The sequence below is a fragment of the Borostomias antarcticus genome (genome assembly GCF_949987555.1).
Source record: "Borostomias antarcticus genome assembly, chromosome: 16".
NCBI lineage: Eukaryota > Metazoa > Chordata > Actinopteri > Stomiiformes > Stomiidae > Borostomias > Borostomias antarcticus.
The window spans coordinates 2,929,036-2,951,535 of NC_140249.1; the positions used below are offsets into that span (position 1 = coordinate 2,929,036).

Genomic DNA, 22,500 nt, shown 5'->3' on the forward strand with positions numbered 1-22,500 from the left:
GCGCCGGCCGTTGAGCGTCCAGAACAGCGAGCTGGCGTGGAGGCCCTGGTCGGGGCTGATGGAGCAGGTGGCCGTCAGGCTGGAGCCGATGGGGAGGGCCGGGTCCTGGGGGTAGATGGCTGCCACCTCTAAGGGAGGGGGGAGGGGGGGGTCACATCAAGACTGGGTCAGAACGGAACAGAACTGAGCAGAACAGAGCAGAGCAGCATCTCAGTCAGCTGGGACGCCCAAGGTCTCCTGCTGGAAGGTGTTGAATGTTCTTTTCTTTTTGCCCCTGCTTTCTAAGAGGAGTTATGTTTATCATTATACTGCACTGTAACTTTTATTCCTGTATTCTATTTGTCCTGCTTTTTGTTTTAAATGTCTATAATGACTTGCTTTTTGTTTTAATGCTTTTAATTTGTCCTGCCTTTTGTTTTAAATGTCTATAATGTATTGCTTTTTGTTTTAATGCTTTTAATGTCTCATGTAAAGCACCTTGAATTGCCCTGTGGCTGAAATGTGCTATATAAATAAACTTGCCTTGCCTTGCCTTGCCTTCGCACCAGGGGCGTAACCTGAGGAACGCATTCAGCACGGTCAGCAGACCATTTCAATCAGCATATTAACTAGAAGCATATTAACTAGAAGCATATTATCTAGAATCATATTAACTAGAAGCATATTAACTAGAAGCATATTAACTAGAAGCATATTAACTGTAGGCATATTAACTAGAAGCATATTAACTAGAAGCATATTAACTGTAGGCATATTAACTAGAAGCATATTAACTAGAAGCATATTAACTAGAAGCATATTAACTAGAAGCATATTAAAAGTAGGCATATTAACTAGAAGGATATTAACTAGAAGCATATTAACTGTAGGCATATTAACTAGAAGCACATTAACTAGAAGCATATTAACTGTAGGCATATTAACTAGAAGCATATTAACTAGAAGCATATTAACTGTAGGCATATTAACTAGAAGCATATTAACTAGAAGCATATTAACTAGAAGCATATTAACTGTAGGCATATTACCACGGAAGTAATCCAGATAAAAAAGGAATACTGTGGCAAGAGAAAGGAATTAGTTTCCAGACACCCCTGTCAAAGTTCAGCGTTAATCAGCGTTCATGCCCCTCCAGAGAGGGACAACCATTTATTTAAGACTTTATTTACAGTTATACTGTAGCATCACAATCAGGGGGCAGTGTAATATGTGCAGGAGATTTTAACGTGACCCTGGATCATAGAATAGACACGAAAAGTATAAAAAGAAATAAGAATCACTTAACTAAAGTCATGAATGCATCCTTGAGCGGGGGAGGGTTTATGTGTGGAGGGAACTCCATCCAATAGACAAGGAATACACACATCATTCCACCACACATAATACTCACGCTATGATTGACTACGTTTTTATGAATAGCTGGGATCTACATAAGGTGAATGACTGCAAAATGGGGGTATCTGATATCTCAGACCATAATACAATACATTTACCTGTCTGAACAGTGGACTGAAGAACACTACATGTAGGTATAATGAATAACAAAGTAATAACAGAGCAAATCAGAATGGAAATAAAGACATTTATTGAAGAGAATACAGAAGAAATTAGCCCGACTATTCTAAAGGCAGTCATACGCGGGAAATTAATATCTATCACCTCACTGCAAAAGAAAATTAAACGGACAACATATCTTAATTTGGCTGAATTTTTTTTTTAAAATACACTTGGAAATGAAGTATCAAACTACTCACAAAACTAAATTTTTACAAGAAATAGACACCATTTAATAAATACAATTTTGAGGGGGAAATAGAGAACACATTCAAATATTATTATAATGACTTACATACACGACTGCCCTCATCTTGGGAAAATGCAAAAAGACAGTTCCTCAATTCTCTTGATTCACCAAATATCAGAGAAAGAACCCCCTCACAGCCCCTATAACCCCTGAGGAAACATCTCCAGCCATATCCAGACTCAAGGCTAACTAGACTCCAGGAACTGATGGTTCCCCCTCCCTTCCTCTGGTACTGAATCTTTAAAGAGGGATTGACCCCTCTTCTTACATCATTTTTTAATTGGACCCAGAAGGTCAGCTACCGCCCTCTTGGAAAGAGGCAATCATTTCTGTAAATCCCAAAGAGGGAAAGGACACAGGATACTGTAGCAACTCTAGACCCTCTATATCTATTCTCAATGTGGATTACAAGATATACACATCTATCATAGCAAAAAGATATGAGACGTTTATGACTGACCTAATTGATGAAGACCAAACTGGTTTTATTCTAGGTCGGCAAACATAAGATAGCATTAGGAGGACTCATCAGATAATTCACTCAATACAAACAAAGAAAACTAGTGCTGTGCTAAAACTGGCTAAGTCTGGATGCTAGAAAGGTTTTCGATAGCGTTAATGGGAATTTCCTGTATTTAGTATTTGAAAGATTCGGATTCAACAAAGACTTGATTAATTGCAATTAAAATTAAAACTATCTATCAAAACCTACAGCTAGAATATAAATGAATGGTAGTCTAACAGACAGGATATCAGTGAAGAGGGGCCCCCATCAGGGAAGTGCTGGTCTCCCCTACTTGTTGCCCTATAAACATCGAGCCCTTAGCTCAGGCTATACGACAGAGTGGGGAATTAAAAGGAGTTAACATCAAACCAGCTCAGTGGCCTTGTGGTTAGAATGTCCACCCTGAGACTGGGATGTCGTGAGTTCGATCCCCGGCCGAGTCATACTGTACCAAAGACTATAAAAATGGTACCCTATGCCTCCCTGCTTGGCACTCAGCATCAAGGGTTGGATTGTGGGTGGGTCCCTGCGACATACATCATGTCCAGGGGGTGGACTTGTACCTCAAGCTGCCTCACACTACAGAAATAGGAGATAGGCTCCTGCCCTGTGGGCCACTAGGCCCGAGCAACATTAGTTATCAAGGGGCTTACTTAAACATCAAAGGGCAGAAACACATACTCAGCTTATTTCCGGACGATAGTATATCTGGAGGGTCTCAATACCAGCTTCACCCAGCTGATTCACCTTACAAATAGATATGGTGACCACGCAGGATATAATGTAAATAAAACTCAGATTTTTATTCTCCATCCCAAGAATTTAAAGGTGGGGTAGGTAGTTTGACGTCAACAAGGCCTCCGATTGGTCACCTTTTTCAAAAGAACCCGCCAATCCCTTCTGTCAATCATGATGTAGTCCCTCCCTCTAAACATGACTGGTAGTTGTGGCGAGATAGAGACCCTGATTGGTCAATACATTCGGGCGCGGTGCATTCTTTGAATCCAAAATACAGAGGCAGCGGTAAACACGGAGATCCAAGTTTATTCTCAGAGCACTTCTGTTACTGATAGCTGAAAGGATATTATGCCAATTTTACCAAATACAGCCAAAAGCAAACTACCTATCCCACCTTTAAGAAAACTTTCCAATTGAAATTAGATTCAAAAACTATGAAATATATTGGTGTGACTTTAACAAACAACTAACTACTCTCTATAGAATGAATCATGATCAGATTCATTTCAGATTAGCAGAGATATAGAGAGGTGGGCCTGCATTCAAGAATTGAAGTGATCAAAATGAACACTGGACCTAATTCCTGAACGCAGTTAAGAAAAAGTTAAGACATTTCTTTATGTGACAAATAAAACGTTGAATTTGCACATGAACTTGAACATCAATCATGTCAATTGGGAACCTCTCAACTTTTTCCGCGCTGTCTGGGGATTCTGTGTGCACTCGACCCTGTAGTAAGGAGCTGGCGGGGCGTTTATGTATGCAAATGCAGGTGTACGAGAAGAACTTAAGAAGGGGAGCACAGCTGAGAACACTTTGGCGGTTTAAGAACACGTTTCCACGCGTTCATGAATCCGACGGGGATCTTTCTTAGGGTTGGTCTTACGGAGTTCGTAAGAAGACATTTAAGAAGACACCTAAGAAAATGTTCAGTTAATGAGGACCATTCTCCCCAGGCTGTAATATGTTTTTGTGTTTTTTATATGTCCTTCTTATTAAGATTCCTCAAGAAAGGTTTTCAATTTGAGACAAAATGATCTCTAGATGTATATAGAATGGTAAGAAACCCAGAATAAAGTACTGTACATTACAACTGGCCAAAAATAAGGCGGTATGGCACTGCCAAGTTTAAAAGACTACTGCCATGCAGCACAACTTAGACCAATGCTCAAATGGTGTGACAATGATAATGACGACAGTGCGAAGTGGAAGGACACTGAGATGACAGTAATGGAGATTCCAATCCAGTCCCTAATTGGCAAAACTGCACAAGGAGTTGGACAAGAGCGGTCAAGAGGACAGTTATTGAGCCAGTTGATGAAAGGTCTGGTCATTGTGGTAACCCCCCCCCCCCCTCTATTATGGTGACTCACACTCATTGTCATAAACAGGATCAGTGATGTCTGTCTGTTTCAATGTTGCCCTTTCCTAACTGTCTTTTTTTTTAAATAATCAATAGTCAAGACAACTCTTGAGAACACTGTCATTAAAATTAGTGCCTTTTCAGTCAGAAAGTGGGGACAATGAACTGCCACCCCCCTCTGACGCATGGCTGATAGAGAAGTGATCAGGGTTTTGATTTAGCAGCAGCTCCAAGTCTGCAGACTCGCCCCCCATTGTCACTCCTAGGATCAGATGATGTGCCTGTCTGTTTCAAGGTAGTCTGTCTGTTTCAAGGTAGTCTGTCTGTTTCAAGGTAGCCTGTCTGTTTCAAGGTAGTCTGTCTGTTTCAAGGTAGTCTGTCTGTTTCAAGATAGTCTGTCTGTTTCAAGGTAGTCTGTCAAGGTAGTCTGTCAAGGTAGTCTGTCTGTTTCAAGGTAGTCTGTCTGTTTCAAGGTAGTCTGTCTGTTTCAAGATAGTCTGTCAAGGTAGTCTGTCAAGGTAGTCTGTCTGTTTCAAGGTAGTCTGTCTGTTTCAAGGTAGTCTGTCTGTTTCAAGGTAGCCCGTCTGTTTCAAGGTAGCCCGTCTGTTTCAAGGTAGCCCGTCTGTTTCCTAGAGCTGCCCTTCTGTCAACGGCAGCTGACGACATCAGCCAAAGCGCATGGCGATGCACTTGTGTATCAATGGCCACAAAGTTGTTTGTAAATAAATACTGAAAGGCAGCGCAGAGGACCCAGTTATTGATCAAGTTGATGCAAGGTCTGTGACTTGTAGGAATCCCCCCACAATTACTCAAGTGTGAAGTAGTGATGTAACATCAATTTTTCCATGTTTTCCCTCCATGTAGTGTTGGAGCTGCAGAATAATGATGAAGAGATCACTGAAGAGGCATTCAACAGCATTGAAAATGCCACATACGTTGTCATGTGTACTGAGGAAATGTTGTAGTTTATTTGGAGGGGTTAGTGTGTGATGAATACTCTGAATTTTGTCTTTATTCCATAGTATTGACTGGGATGATGAAACATGCAAGCCTGAGATGGAGACAGGGTCTGTGTCATCGTTAGAAGAATTTGAAACAGAGGACAGTGACATTGACTGAAGATTTAATTACTAATATTTGTGTGCGGTGCGTACAATACCCTATCGCTCAGCTTACAGTCATCTTACTGTGTTTATTTTTTCATCTTCCCCCTTTTCCTCTTCCTCTCTCAGAACTATTTTGATTCTAACAGGACTGCCGGTGCGCTAAAGACACCGATTGCCTTAGATGAGCTACCAGAAATCAGCTTGGAAGATTCTGTGCATGATGCAGTTGACAAGCCTCAAGATCCAACTGCCACAGAGTCAGACAACTCCATTGCAAGACCCTGCTAGAGTCCTGGTTGAGGATGATATAATCGGCCATCCTGCATCTATTACATACCATGACTCTCAGCTTGCCGAATACCTTGTTCTACCCAACAACATGTGTACAGCTAAGAACCCCAACACCAAGCAACAGTGTGGAGCAACCGGAGCAATGTTTTGGATTATTTTTTGCCGATGGGTCATACAATTGGTATGTACTTCATGTGACTACTGTGGTATTTTTCTCTCTCATTTTTGTTTCAGATGTATCCTAGCGGTCACACTATGTGGAAGGGGTATTCCCAGCCCACTGTAAAGAATCAGATGCTGGCTGGGGATTTCTTGTTGGCATCTAGCATACTGCTTTCTGACTAGGCCAAAATATCACTCCTCTTTCAATTCATGCAAATGGGGATGATGATCAGCTCAAGTTTTCTTCAGGATCCACGCCTACTGTGTGGACACTATCAAGGACTTCTGGGCTGAGAAGAGAGATGCAATCATCACCCAGCTTCCGACGAAAAGGCCTATTGTGGTCCTGGGTGAGTTTGACACACACACACACACACACACACACGCACACACACACACACACACACACACACACACACAGAGGAGAAGAAGGATTGTCTCATTTAGAGAGGTTGACTACTCCAGTGTTACATGAGGACAATAAATGTTTGTAATAAATAATAATGTCATAAATTGGGTCATTTCAACCGTAGCTGATATCTAACACACAAACACAAGACAGTCAACTGTGGCTTTTTTCTTTGATTCTGGAAGTAATGTTGACTATATTTAACCAGGCCAGGTCCAGCCTGGCTTATGTGCGTGGCTGGCTTGTTTCCGTTCAGGACTGGTAGGACGGAAGCAAGTCATGCCGCTGAAAGCTGTGAATTGAAATGACATGAAATAATGTCTGATAAATTAAGATGGGTCTTGTCGGCTGGACGCATCAGTTCCAATGCTTCCAATGCTAATCCAGCACAATGAGAGCGGGGTAGCCAGTTAGCTCATGAGCTCAACAACTAGCAGCAGCTTCCATAACATTAATGGTAGCGGTCAGTGGCTAAAGCAGTTACACTGATGATAACATAAAGTCATCCCCACCAGGAACCCCTGTCTCCTGGGTGGGAGTCCAATGCTCTCACCACTACTCTACTTGTGCAGTGGAGATCGGCGGGTTGGTTTTGGTGTCTTTCTTCCAGTCCCGAGGGTGGGTTGGGGTTAGAATATGGGTTGGGGTTGGGACAGGATCTGATCTATAAGGCAAGGGGTAAAGGTTGGAGTGAAAGGATGAACATGTGGAGGTTTGGGGTATAGTCCCATAAAGTCATCCCCACCGGGTCTTCAACCCCAGTCTCCCAGGTGGGAGTCCAATGCTCTAACCACTACTCTACTTGTGCAGTGGAGATCGGCGTCCAGAAGATCAAACTCATGCTTGGGTCACGTGCCAAGCAGACATTCAACAACCCATGAGATTCTTCCAAATTCAGTCCTTGAATTCTGGTCTGTAAAGATCGATAGGTAGATAGATTAGTTTGTGTCCCCAAAGGTACATTTTAATGTTGCAGTAGCAATTCACATGACAGAAGAAACAACTCACACAATGAACTAGGGAAAAGACTGATCAAAGAACATACAAGTAAAGTATTGTATGTGTAGGACAGTATCTAGGTGTTTTCAATAATTTGAGCTGGCAGTCTCAACGTGATTCAGATCCTCAGGTGATAGCCCGAGTACAACAGCTGCTCCCGTCCTCCGCGGGCTGCCTCTATGTGGGGGCTGCTCTTGTCGGAGGACTAGGGGCTGATCTGCCTGTTGCACAGGTATAGATATATATGTATATATATAGCTATACATGTATAGCTACGGCCACATCTTCCTCTTCTTCAGACGCAGGGCGAATGCTGTCATCGAAACTCTACAAAATAACATATTTGATAAGTTGTTATGAGCTATAGGGTAGATGGGATACAATAAAATTGCAACAGGTATAGGCTACTAGCTTGCTACGTTTCGCTGGCCAGGTAGCTAGTGCTATACGGTAACGTTACTGCATCAAAGTCAGCTTTTGACAAAAGTTTCCAATAATAACACGCTAGCTTGAAAGCTGTGCTAACAATAGCCATGCTCGTTGTTCATGTTCGTTATAATAAAGTTAGTTCTCTCTTACGTGTGTATGAGCCATTTAGTAGGTTACAGCTAGTTCATCAGCGCTCAGTCGGCTCCTCAGGTGAAATGAATTAGCTTCGCTCAGCCGGTCCAAGCGCGTTCATGTGTTTTGGGGGCGTGGCTTTGGAGGCATTTCTGATTGGGGAGGGGGCGTTGTTTAAACCGTTTGGAGATTCGAAAAATCTTTCCTCACAAGAAACCCAGAGGAGATTGTACCTTTAAGCCGAATCTAAGTGACCAAGACCTGAAAGGGTATTCAGTGGTATGTACAAGAGTCAAGAATGGAAATATAATGAGTTTCCGGGATTCGAAAGAGACAGTTGGATTAGAAAATGAGGATTTCTTTAGATACCTCCAGTTGAGGGACTTCCTTTGAAGGAAATACAATACCCCGAAATCTCTAATGGACTCCTTGATATAATGATACAGACATACAGTAAGACAAGACTCAAAAGACAGGCAATCTCGGTGCTATACCAAAGTCTGAGAGACTAAAGAGAGTAAAGATTTCTCTACTATGTACATCAAGGATAAATGGGATAGAGAACTGAACATAGACATCACGACAGACGAATGGTTCAACACAACACACCACTACACATTCAGGGACATGGAGAGTTCAGGTTTGTGCTCATTTTGGAAGAATGTCTATGTCACAATTTAAGATATTCTGGGATATGCAACAACGAAGGAATGCAAAGTTATGTACCTGGGAAATATCAATGAAAGTGTAATGGATGGAGATGATAAGAGAGATTTGTATTATGGAAAAGATGACCTACCAGCTTAGAGTGAGAGAAAATGTTTTTGGTAATAAATAGAGGAAATGGATGATGTATGACACACATGTGTACCTGACACGTACATAAGGACTTACTTAAGAAACTGGGCTCAGCATCATGATCACACGTTTATACACTTTACATATTTTAGGCAATGGTAGTATCTACTTTTCATGTCAGTGAGTCTAACAAAACTGATAATGCATGGGTTGTGTCTGTTGTCTTTTCCCACGTGACCTTCATTCCTGTCTGGGCTGATCATCGACCACTATGTTCCTGTGATCTGGAATAAAACAAGTGCAGAAGTAGTGTTGTTTTCTCTCTCAATGTCTAGTTAATGGAGTATGAAAAAGAGTAGATGTGCGCACATCCGATCCTGTTTTTAGGCCAGGTGCTGGATCAATATGTGGAATAACTTGAATGTTGAAAAGATCCGCACACTGGATTAATGCTCCCAGTAACTAGTACAAGGTTGTTGTAGCCAATAAAAGAATACTGAGAGCATTATTCCAGTGTGTGGATCTTTTCAACCTTCTAGTTAATGGAGTAAACAGTGAAAAATTCACCAAGGGGTGGATCAGGATCTGCTTCAATTAGTTCCTCCTAATATGAATGCCACTGCCAGAGACCTATTAGAATTTGAGTTTAACATGAGAAAAACACAGCACAGCCACTGCTACAGTGATAAATGTCCCATTACTCTTAGCCTGGGCTACAACAGCACACACAATCCAAGGTCACACTATCAAAAAGCCTGGCAAACTCATTCTGGATTTCAAACGTTGGCTTCAGGAAGCTATGGTTTATGTCATGCTTTTCGCGTGTCCAGTGTCTTTGGCAGCTATACATATTAGAGACCCTCCCCTTAAAGAAATTGCCGCTTGGCCACATGCACTTGTAGAGCTAGAGAGACTAGATCAGCTGGACCTCAGTCAACCAAAGGAGTCTTCCTCCACTGACTGAGATCGTGTCCCTTAACACTGTGTCCCTAATAGCTCATATACAGGACATCAGAGAGACCCTAATATCATGTCTGCACAAGTCATCCTCCTCCTGGAGACATCACTTCCAGCCAATCAGCAGCTGGACCAGCCATTCCACCTGGAAGGCAGACTCTTCAACAACAGGAAAGGCCTCGCCGCCTACTTCCCAGAAGACTTCACATTCTGTACAGATTCCACTGATGACAAGTTCCAAATAACATCCATCTCATCAGATGTGCTCACCCTCACTAATATCTACAGGTCTAATGATGCATCCCATGACTTCTTGACTGCCCTGTCAGATTCCATACAAGATGACTCCATCTCTCACATTGTCACGGGAGACTGGAACTTTTGCCAGAGAGATGACACCAATCATCCAGTCAGGCAATTTCTGGAGACGCATCAGTTCCAAGCTGCCATTCACCCTCCTCAAGCTACTCACATAAAGGGCCGATGCCTGGACCAGATATACATTAGGTTCACCTCTCCAGGTGTACAGTGTATAACCGCTTGTGTCAAAACATGCTGCTACTCAGACCATGAAACAGTTTCAATTACACTTCAATTAGACCGTCAGATACTGTAGGTCTGCGGTCCCTTATACTACGTGTGTAGTGTTGCTTTGTCTGATCAAATGAACCTCTGCAGCACTGACATGTGTATTTATAACAACTGTGATGACACAGGCCCTCACTATAGGGTGATTTGATGTTAAGCCTAACTGTCAGATAGGAGCGTGGTCCCCTGTAGGGGGTGGGTTTGGGTCAGGGGTTGTAGGGGTCTCCCATGGTGGGTCTAGGGGGTGGGGTTGGGTCAGGGGTAGTAGGGGTCTCCCATGGTGGGTCTAGGGGGTGGGGTTGGGTCAGGGGTAGTAGGGGTCTCCCATGGTGGGTCTAGGGGGTGGGTTTGGGTCAGGGGTAGTAGGGGTCTCCCATGGTAGGTCTGGGTAAGTAGAGGGCTGGGAGGGATTAAACTTGGGATTGGGTTTTACTCCTTTGAACCAAACACTCTGAAATGTAATTTAATGTAATGTATTGCTTTATAAATGTTTTTAGCCGGTAGACAAACATACTCCAGGAGCTTGCTTGATCGCCTTGTTGAGAGGGGTCAGGGAAGAATTTTTACAGATCACTTATCTGGCCCCTGGGTGATTACAGTTTTTTGCTTCCCTCTGGAATATGTAGGGGTGGGTCGTATGCCCAACTCCCTTGTTCTCTGTAAAGCGCATTGTGTTGCCTCTGGGTATGAAATGCGCTATACAAATAAAGCTTTGATTGATTGATTGATTGATCTGATAGTGTCTACAATCAAACAGTGAGGAAGGGTTGAGTGGGAATAAATGCATGATGTACGGTGTTGTCTCCCTCTCCCCTCCCTTGTGTCTCTCCATGTGCTATTCTATCTCTCAGCCTGTCCCTCCAACCAAGTCCCACCCCCACTACTGTGGAAGTCGAGCACAAAATCACAGCTATATCTGAGAAGGGCCCACGAGACAGTAAGTGAAACCATTGCCTCAAAATAATTCTTGGATCACCTCAATTTCTCACACTGCTCTCATTGATTACATTTACCAATATTAGTTTTTTGTGTAGATGACAACGGATCGGCTAAAGAGGACAGGTCCATGTGGAAGGACAGACATCATTAGGTGATTAATATGCCATCAACTCCACCTTTTATTAACAGACACTTCACACACACATACACACAAGTGTTGGTACTAGCCACCATATAAACACACACATTCCATGTTTCATACGCCATGAACCCTACCTTTTATGAATATACAATTCACACACACAGAGACACACACACACACAATCAAACACAACTGTGTAGATACTACCTAGCATACGAACACACAAGTCCTGCTTGTATGCAGAACTACTCAATTGGCAAAATGTCTTCTCACTTTTTACCCCATTTGTGGTGTCTTGATTCCTAGGACAATGAAGACCTGTCAACACCGCAAACCAATCCTGAAGATTTTGTCCAGATGTAGTTTTCAAAACAAGTCTATATGTATATACAATACCTGTTTTTTTCTGTGTGTTTTTTTTTACTTCTATGCACATTTACATTACATGCCTCTCTTCTTTACAAAGATGGTCAAAACCACAACCAGTCCTGAGAGCACATGCAACATTACAACTTATGGCTACTTTTAATGTGTATGTCTGTGTGTTTAATAAAGCATTTAGAAAAATGTTCAGTCATGACTTGTGTATTACCTATTCTGTTCAGTACTATGTTTACAATTGTTCAATTGTGATATTATTACGATTATGATGTAATATTATTACGCTTTCAGGTCTGCCTACACTTAGCTTACTTAGCTAAGAACCATTTTACTTACACTTTACTTCTAAGGGCCAATACTTAACTGTACTATAATATGTTCATATCAATATAATGTCACAATCACATATATATATATATATATATATATATATATATATATATATATATATATATATATATATACCTAAAGGGAAGTGCAAAATAGCAGGTAATGACTTTTGTCCAAAAACAGAAGCTGACCAATTACAGCAAAATAGCTAACGTTACAGGAATCATCAGTGTAACTGCTTTAGCCACTGACCGCTACCATTAATGTTATGGAAGCTGCTGCTAGTTGTTGAGCTCATGAGCTAACTGGCTACCCCGCTCTCATTGTGCTGGATTAGCATTGGAAGCATTGGAACTGATGTGTCCAGCCGACAAGACCCATCTTAATTTATCAGACATTATTTCATGTCATTTCAATTCACAGCTATTTCAGCGGCATGACTAGCTTCCGTCCTACCAGTCCTGAACAGAAACAAGCCAGCCACGCACATCAGCCAGGCTGGACCTGGCCTGGTTAAAAAAAAAAGTGGTATTCAAAATAAAATAATGCATTTTTTTTCTTGGTTATATTTCTGCCAGTCTACAGATGGATATATAAACTTGTGGTTATGAAAAAATTAAATTTTTTGAGACGGCACTCTGCGTTGTACTGAATGACATTAGACACCTTATAGCCTACGTCATTGACCCATGTACAGTATATGTACTGTTTCAACAAAAAAAAGATAGTCTACATACGTAGATAGCTCTATTCTAGCAGGCTGCGCAAGCTTCTTCCATAGTAGCCTACAGTAGCCTGCCTACTGGTATCGATATTCACGGAGCACACACAGCAATAGTAAGATTCAAGATTCCTTGAATGGGGGGGGGGGTGTTAGAGTCATTCAGGAGCTGGATGGCTTGAGCCTCCCCGTGCTCGCCTAGTGACTAGGTGGGTGGGCGGAGGGTTGCAGGCGTAGCTGGCCTGGCATCTGAGCCTGTGAAGGCTTGAGAAACTAGGATCCTTGATCAAATCCCCCAAAAATGACTGCAGTCAGTCAGTCAGTCAGGACTAAGGACATGACCTCAGGTCCTCATGATCGTGGTTCTGCACACCACTCGGCCTGAAGCGTCCACGTGTGCGGTAGGTTCTGAGGGGGAGACACTTTGTTAGGCCACTACGACTCACCTACGACTCACCGAGCCTGAGGCCAAATCGATTGAGCAACCTCCCTCCCTTCAGAAACACAGCGCTGCTCTCTGTGGAAACTCCTTCCCTCCGCTGAAACTTCACACCAATATCTAGACCGCAACATTGTCTTGACTACAACGCTACGATACATGGCGTTGTCGCCAGGGAGAGGGAAGCAGCCTTGATTGGACCGCCACGCGGCCATCCAGCGGAATAATAATCATTTGACAATCAAAGGACTGACTGGGAAAGTCCCGACGCGGATGTGAAGGCCTCTGTTCGGCCCAGCGACAGCAATCACACGTGTTTATTGTCTCTGAAGGGTGGCGTCGGAGCAGGAAACGGGGGCTAAAATGTGATTTGCTTTAAAAAGAGGAGAGAGAGAGAGCGGTCTGTGGAGGCAACGCTGCCACCTGCCAGGGGAGAAGGGCTCCAGCTGATGACATCACAGAGACTTTCCAATCTGATTGTGCTGCAGAGTTCCAGTGCGGTCAGTTTAAAGGACCGCTTCAGAAAACAGACCAGACTCTCAAATGCTCTGTTTTTGAGCCAAGCACGGCACCAGACCGGCTACTAAAGGGTAGCCAGGCTGAAAAAGGCCTCCTGGTTCCTGCCAGCCCTGGAGCTACTGTCAGTCAGGGTGAAAAGGCTCCTAATACCTGGGCTTCTAAGGGGCCGTTTGCTCTCTATTCCACACAGAGCTTCAAAGCCCACCTGAGCTCTGCTCTCTCTACAGGACAAAAGAGACGCATGGGACAGTCGTGAGAGAGAAGTGAAACAAGCAGTCATGCAACATTTACAAGCATGTGAAGAAGAGTTAGACCGTGTTGGACTTTGACGACATAGGCTATTTAGAGCAAAGGGCACATGGTTTAATCAAGAGTATATTATCAATATAGCATGGAAAGTGGATGAGTCGTTTTAAGAGGCAGTGTTCGGTGTTCTCTGTGATCACAGAAAGAAACGGCAGAGGAGGATGTTCACTTCCAACTGAGATCAAGGAGTTTAACATCAAATCTCTTTTTATGCTGTTATCTTAATGGAGAGAGGTCTGTCCTGAGCAGATCAAATGTAGTCTAGGTGGAGTCTGGTCGGAGGGGATAATATATAGGCCTAGTCTAGGTGGGACATGTGGGTAAGTTTAAAGCCCACCCGTTTACTTTACGTGTGCTCGTACCAGATAGTCAATCAATCTCCGTAGTCTAATGTCACACCTCAAGTCTGGAGAGAGTAGAGGAAGTCACTCGTTTAAAGTTTACAGAACAGCCTCATGCACAATGAGCTCACCAATAAAAATAAGCCGGGGCCACTTATGACCAGGCGCCCCACATCCAGGCACCGCGTAACGGGCTTTATTTACGTTACCGTGCATTAAGCTCCCGGTTAACATTCCCTAAGACCCGACCAAATGATGTCAGTGTTTTGTTGCGGTCCGTAAAGCCCATGCTCCATGTGTTAAACGAATTATGGCCCGACCTGTTGAAATTCAACCTCCTGGGAGCGTTTCTCAATAGGCTCCCCTTCCCCAGTCTCTGCATGGATATTGGGCTCTACGACCAATGCTTGGTTTTCTTAGCTTTCCAACCAGACACCAGCCCCCATTGACTGTCACTTTACATGTGGGTTTGGATTCGTGCCAGTGAGGTTAACTGTGCCATACTTAACCAAATGGTATGTTAATGATAGATCATCTCAAATATTCCCCCCGCTCCGATTATTAGTCTATTTTGCAAAACCACTCGTTATTTTGCCACACATGTTTATTTGTGTAACAAAATAGCTCTGTTCTAGCCTATTAAATATTTAACAAGCATATAAAAAGATATATAGTCTAGGCAAGCCTATAGAGAGTCCAGACCATGGTTTTGCAGAAATAACAACACATGTTCTGACTGAGGATAATAAGGTTACTTACGTGCAGAGGACAGCACCCCCGGAGCCGCCAGCACCAGAAACAACAGCGACACTTTCAAACCGACCCCGTTCATGTTTAAAACAACTCGGGGCGTCTTCTTTCTCCGTTGCGTAATTGTCTCCCCTCGTCTGGGTCCGCCGTAACCCGCGCAGTCAGGGGCAGGGTGGGAACAGGAGCCACGGGGTTCAAGTTGATGAGGCAGCCTGGTCGAAGCGTGGAGACGAGCTGCTGGTGCGGATCACAGACGCGGGGCATCGCCAGCCGTCTGCGCGTAACGAGATCCCTGCTAAAATACGTCTTACGTTCCGTTCCGTTTGCGAGGCTTTGCTTTGAGTGTGGTTCCCCTGAGCTAAATCATACACAAGTTCATACTGTCTAAGCCCCTCCCCTTTCTCCCCACACGCTCTCCAGTCAGTTCCCTTCGTTGCCGTCCATCCCTCTGTCCATTCCGCCCGAGACAGGAGAGGAGGCAGATCCACTCACTTTCACTGAATCACTCTCTCTGTTTTGTCTTGCACCTCTCCTTCCTGACTCATAGTTTTACAGGAAACGGCTCCTAATGACGACGGTGCATGTGTGTGTGTGTGTGTGTGTGTGTGTGTGTGTGTGTATTGTGTCTGTCAGAGTCCGTCAGTCAGCCTGTATTTCCCTGAGCGTGTGTGAGTTCCGTACCGTCTCCCTCTTCTGAAGGCCTGGTGTCGGAGGCTTCTACCAATCCCGTTTGTTTTGACGGAAAGATGATGGATGATGACAGGCATGTGTTGCGGTTTCCAGAAACCACTGTTCCATCGCCTTGGGATGAAAAAATAAAACGGCTTGTTTTAGACGTTCCTTCTTCTTCCTCCCTGTTGTACCCTTCACAGCTGAGCCCTGCCCAGAACAGACATATTCTGACCTCTCCCAACATGTTACATCTGACCCAGACCAACATGAGTGACATCTGACCCAAGCTAACATGAGTTACATCTGACCCAGACCAACATGAGTGACATCTGACCCAAGCCAACATGAGTTACATCTGACCCAGACCAACATGAGTGATATCTGACCCAGACCAACATGAGTTACATCTGACCCAGACCAACGTGAGTTACATCTGACCCAGACCAACATGAGGTACATCTGACCCAGACCAACATGAGTGACATCTGACCCAGACCAACATGAGTTACATCTGACCCAGACCAACATGAGGTACATCTGACCCAGACCAACATGAGTTACATCTGACCCAGACCAACATGAGTTACATCTGACCCAGACCAAAGGGTTACATCTGACCCAGACCAGCATGAGTTACATCTGACCCAGACCAACATGAGTTACATCTGACCCAGACCAACATGAGTGACATCTGACCCAGACCAACATGAGTTACATCTGACCCAGACCAACATGAGTGACATCTGACCCAGACCAACATGAGTGACATCTGACCCAGACCAACATGAGTTACATCTGACCCAGACCAACATGTTACATCTGACCCAGACCAACATGAGTGACATCTGACCCAGACCAACCCAGACCAACATGAGTGACATCTGACCCAGACCAACATGAGTTACATCTGACCCAGACCAACATGAGTTACATCTGACCCAGACCAACATGAGTTACATCTGACCCAGACCAACATGAGTGGTCTGACCCAGACCAACATGAGTTACATAAGTGCGGGCCATCTGGACAACAGGGCCATTTGGACAGCAGGGCCATCTGGACAATAGGGCCATCTGGACAGCAGGGCCATTTGGACAACAGGGCCCATTTGGACAGCAGGGCCCTGCATGCAGTTTGTTCATAGGTGTGCCCGAAATGTCTCTGGGTGAAAGTTCGCTCCCAGGCTCAAGTTGGGGAATCATTCTGACCCAACCCAAACAAGACTTTCTACTATGCGGTCAGCGCGAGAGGGGAAGCTGACGGGGGAGTGCTCTGACACGCCGGGGTCAGGCCCCGATGTCATCGCTGGCGGAGCGCAGAGTGATGAACGCAAGGCGCCGTCCCTTCTGTCCGCCGCTCCGTTGAGATGTTAGGCCCACCGCCCACGGGCTGCCGGATAGGAAACTATTCACTCGGAACGCCTCAATTGGGCACTGTGACTAATGTTTGACTAATGGCCGCCGCAGACACACACACACAAGTTAACCTTCCTGGGTGCTGGGCCAGTGAGTCAGACGGGCTTGGCGGGGATGGGGGGGGACCCAGACTTCCCAGAGGCCATTGCTCCACAATGTCCCGCTTCTCTCTCTCCTGAGAGAGGTCCCTTGTTCGCTGTCTGTGTCCCGTAAGCGAGAGGGGATCTTGTCCGAGGGGCCATGGCTCACGCTGCCCCTTTCCTGACGCTCGGTCGCTCCATTCACTCTGTCGTAGAACTGGCCGGAGAGAGAGAGAGAGAGAGAGAGAGAGAGAGAGAGAGAGAGAGAGAGAGGGAGGGAAGGAGGGTGAGTAAAAGTTGTTCGCTGTGTGAATGGTTTGATACTTTCTTTGTCTCACAATTGAGCCTTTCTCTCAAACACATACACCGTCCAGAGGCCCCCGCCTCTCTCTCTCTCTCTCTCTCTCTCTCTCTCTCTCTCTCTCTCTCTCTTTCTCTCTCTCTCTCTTTCTTTCTCTCTCTCTTTCTCACACAGAAAGGAAAAGACAGGAGGGGGGTGTGAGGGAGTGCCTGTCAGTTACATCCCGGATCTCACCACATTCAGACATCACAAACCAGCATGTCACAGGAGGGAGAGAAAGGGGGGGGGGGGGTGTTGGGATGGGGGGGGGAGGCGGAGGGGCGACATGGTGGGGATGTGTCGGTCTATTCTGTAATAACAGCGAGGGGGTGACAGGCTCACTTCATCAGGATAACCACCACATTGTGGGAATGCAGGCGAACGGCTTACTGCAAACCAATGGCATGTGTCTGGAACCCAGGGACAGGCGCTTCTCAGCAGAGAGCTGTCGAGAACCGGATCTCACACTGAACCCTGTTCGTCTGAGCGCACAGACTAGCACACACACACGCACACACACACGCGCGCGCACACACACACACACACACACACACACACACGCACACACACGCGCGCGCAGGCACACACGCACACACACGCAGTCCCAAGTAGCATACACACAGATAGTTACAACACAGTCCTGAGTAGCACACACACACACACACATTCACACACACACACACACACACATACACACACACACACACACACACACACACACACACACACACACACACACACACACACACACACTCTGGCTCTTTGTGATCATGGGTCTGGCTTGCGGACGATGACATTGAGGTGATTATCTGAGTTAAGCTGAGCACCGCCCCCCTCCCCGCCCCCCCCTTTTCATCCATGGCCGACACTGAAACACTTGTTCATGCATTCGTTTAATCTAGGCCTGACTATTGTAATACCCTTTTCTCTGGTCTACCTAAATCAACTATTAACAAATTACAACTTATATATCAATCAAGACTAGGAAATGTGATCTCACTAGCCCAGTTCTTATCTCATGACTCTGGCTCCCTGTACATGCTTGATCTGATTCCAAGATTCACCTCTTAACTTCTACCATATATAGGATGGTGATCATGTGGAATTCATTGCACTGACCATAGTGCTGTATTTTCCTTCTTTGAACTTCTTTTGAGAACAATTTTACAGTCTTTTGTTACAATAATTTTAGATGTGTGATTTCGTAAGTAGCTGTGTTTTTGAACTATTGTATTTATTGTATTCACTATCATGTTTCTTTCTTTTCTTATTTATTCTTGAATTCTATTTATGAATTGTAGTATTTTCTACTAATTGTAGTATTTTCTGCATTATTGTATACATTGTATGTATTGTACTGTATGTTTTAGTTGAGGACTCTTGGAAGACTAGCCGATGGCTAAAAGAGATCCTAATAAACAAACAACAAACAAACCATATTACACAGACTATCATACAGTAGTAACCTCTTGTTATTCCTATATACCTTCTACGATCACAGCACGCTGGTCTGCTGATATATAAATAAATCAAACAGCAGTGGCAGGGTTTCTCTCACCAAGGCCCTCTTCCTTGGAACCATCTTCCTTTCCAAATTCCAGAGGCTAGCTCGGTTGATGCTCATGAGTCAACCGAGTGAACTGTTGTTTTTTTTTGCTTCCCTCTGGAAAATGAAGGGTAGGATGAGTATGTATGTATATTCTCCCCCCCCTTTCATTCTGTGAAAAGCACTGTGTTGCCTTTGTGTATGAAATGCGCTATATACTGTAAATAAAGTTTGATTTGATTTGATTCAAAAGTAAACTCAAAATCAAAACATATCTTTTGCCCTCAGACGTCAAACTCACAATCTTAAAATGATGGTTTCATTTTTATGTGCGTATGGTTACATTTATGTTCTTTTTGAAGTTATGTGTATATCTGTTCTCAGATATGTACAGTAGATTTACATACAGGAGATTTAAGTGCTTGTTGTGTACTGGTGTACTGTATTTTATTTAAAAAATATTTCCTATAACATGATATACAACAAATGTCATATCACCATGTAAAAGGCAAGGCAAGTTTATTTGTATAGCACATTTCAGCAACAAGGTAATGCAAAGTGCTTTACATGAGACATTAAACACACCAAGACAAAGTGCAAGAAACACATAAAAATGTCATATAAAATGAAATGCAAAAAAAGTACATTTAAAACAAAATGCAGGAAAAATTAAATACAGGAATAAGAGTTACAGTGCAGTGTAAACGCATGGACAAGTTTTTCCAGATCCTGCTGAGACATAAATCCTTTAATCCTTGATATATTCTTCAGGTGATAGTAGGCTGACTTTGTAATTGTCTTAATGTGACTGTTGAAATTCAGGTCTGAGTCCATGACTACACCAAGATTTCTGGCTTCGTTTGTGATTTTTAGCATTACTGATTGGAGCTGAGCGCTGACTTTTAATCATTCTTCATTGGCTCCAAAGATATATTTGCTTGGTTGAAGAAAGTTCTGGCACATCCAATCGTTGATTTGCTCAATGCACTTACTCGGCTCTTGTATGGGATTATAGACCCCTGGTGATATACATTTGTGTTTCATCTGCGTAGCTGTGGGAACATATTTTGTCGTTTTCCATAATTTGAGTTGAACAGAAGAGGCCCCAGAATGGTGTCTTGGGGAACTCCACAGATCATTTTTGTCCGCTCAAATTTGTAATTGCCTATAGACACAAAGTAGTCCCTGTTCTTCAAGTAGGATTCAAACCAGTCTAGCGCTATGCCGGGAATTCCCAGCCAGTTTTCCAGTCGGCCTAGTAATATGTTGTGGTCAACCGTGTCGAATGCAGCGCTGAGATGCAGTAATACTAAGACTGAAATTCTGCCATTGTCTGTGTTTAAATGGATGCCATTGAAGACCTTAACAAGAGCAGTCTTGGTGCTGTGGTGTGGTCGAAATCCTGACTGGAAGACATCAAAACAATTGTTTAGTGTCAAGAAGTTGTTCAGCTGTTGAAAAACTGCTTTTTCAATGAGAAACACTATATTTGTCGTTAACATGCAGCTTACCTCACTTTTAGTTCAGTTTATATTTATGTATAATTTTTTGTGCAAATGTTGCATATTACTGTTTGTTCTTTTTATGTGAAGCCCTGTGGGACATACTTTGTGTGTGTCAGGCTGCTGTGTGTGTGTGTGTGTGTGTGTGTGTGTGTGTGTGTGTGTATGGGGGGGGGTGTTGTGTCTGCGGCGCTGCTCTGTTTATGTGTGTGTGGGGGGCTATTGTGTGAGAGTGTGTGGGGAGGGGGGGGGCTGTTGTGTGTGTGTGTGTATGGGGGGGGGGGGGGGGGCACTGTTGTGTGTGTGTGGGGGCCTACTGGTCCTGGGATCCTCTCCAGCTCTCTGAATACACAAGACCACATAATCAGAGGGAGAGAGAGAGAGAGAGAGAGAGAGAGAGGGAGAGAGAGAGAGAGATGAGAGTGATATATATCACTACAAATACCTGGGGATTTTTCTTGAAGAAAAACTGTCTTTTAAGTAAGTAAGTACACACACACACACACATACACACACAGAAGCAGGCCCGCACACACTCACATACACACAAATGTTCTCTTACATGATTACAGTACATGAATTGTAAGGTTTGATGTATTATACTGTTCTGCTGTATTAATGATGATGCTCTGTTCCTTTGCTTTTAAACGCTTTGGCAACATTGCTTAACATTTATGCCAATAAAGCAGACTCAATTGAATTGAGAGAGAGAGAGAGAGAGAGAGAAAGAGAGAGAGAGAGAGGAGAGCGGAGAAGAAAGAAGAAAAAGGTCTCCAACAATAGCTATTCTAAAAAATTAGCGCCAGAACATGGCCCTTGAAATCAATACCCCAAAACATATTTCCTTGTCTTCCAACTGCCCTGTATGGAAGTGAGTTGGTAAAAACATCAAATTGAAGCCCTACATGTGGAAAACTGTATAGAAACATCCTATACATACAAAGAAAAACACCAAACAACGCTATAGGGCTTAGGCCTGTTCCCATTGAACCTAAAAATACTAGAGAGTACAAAAATGTTGGATCCACCTAAATTCAAGCCAGAGAGAAAGTCTTTAATGTAAAGCACTAAAGTTCTAAGAGCTGAGCCCACAATAAAGTTTCCTCGGTCTGTTGGTGTCAAAGCTCACGAATGACACGCTCACCAACGCTGCTTCCACAAAACATATCGGAAACACTGGAAACAAGAAACGAAAAGCCAAAGATGATTACATTTATATCTGCCGCTCAACAGAAAAGACAAATTGGCAGACAATCTTTTTTCTGTCAGAGATGAGAAGCAGAGGGCCAGTGACCAATAGCAACAGAAAACAGGAAGACCTGGACATTATATTTTACATTACAGTCATTTTATCCAAAGCGACTTAAAATAATTGCATTTAACGTATAAAACTAATGTACTACTACTTGCCAGAACTCACAAGTGCATCTCCTTTCTAAACAAGTGCCTAAGAGCATAATATAGTGCTAAAACCAAAGTGCAAGAATAGCAATCTAAAAATACAATTGTTAGTGCTTAAGAGGGAGGATCGTGGTACTTCTTGAGCCTGTGGTGAAAGATGGGCAGCGACTCTACTAGACCCTGGTCCTCTGAGGTTAGTCTGGACCCTGGTCCTCTGAGGTTAGTCTGGACTCTGGTCCTCTGAGGTTAGCCTGGACCCTGGTCCTCTGAGCCTGGACCCTGGTCCTCTGAGGTTAGCTGTTACAGCTGAGGTCAGGCCCACAACACATTTTTAATCTCTCTCTCTCTCAGCTTGGGGACTGTTCCAAAGCTGTGGAAATTGGCTCAAGTGGTGG

The 22,500-nt window shown here is 43.9% G+C and overlaps 1 protein-coding gene across 1 annotated transcript in view; it reads right to left on the minus strand.

Annotated features, from left to right (window-relative positions):
- The window catches only part of crlf1a (cytokine receptor-like factor 1a), a gene marked incomplete at both ends in the record, with an annotated part of 33,926 nt that extends 18,695 nt beyond the window's left edge, over nucleotides 1–15,231 (minus strand). The window contains 2 exons of the mRNA XM_084451028.1: nucleotides 1–128; nucleotides 15,159–15,231. The exon at nucleotides 1–128 is cut by the window's left edge and continues 151 nt beyond it. Of these exons, the coding sequence (XP_084307154.1) occupies nucleotides 1–128; nucleotides 15,159–15,231 (201 nt within the window). The remainder of the gene's footprint in view (nucleotides 129–15,158) is intronic.
- Nucleotides 15,232–22,500: the final 7,269 nt, after the last annotated feature.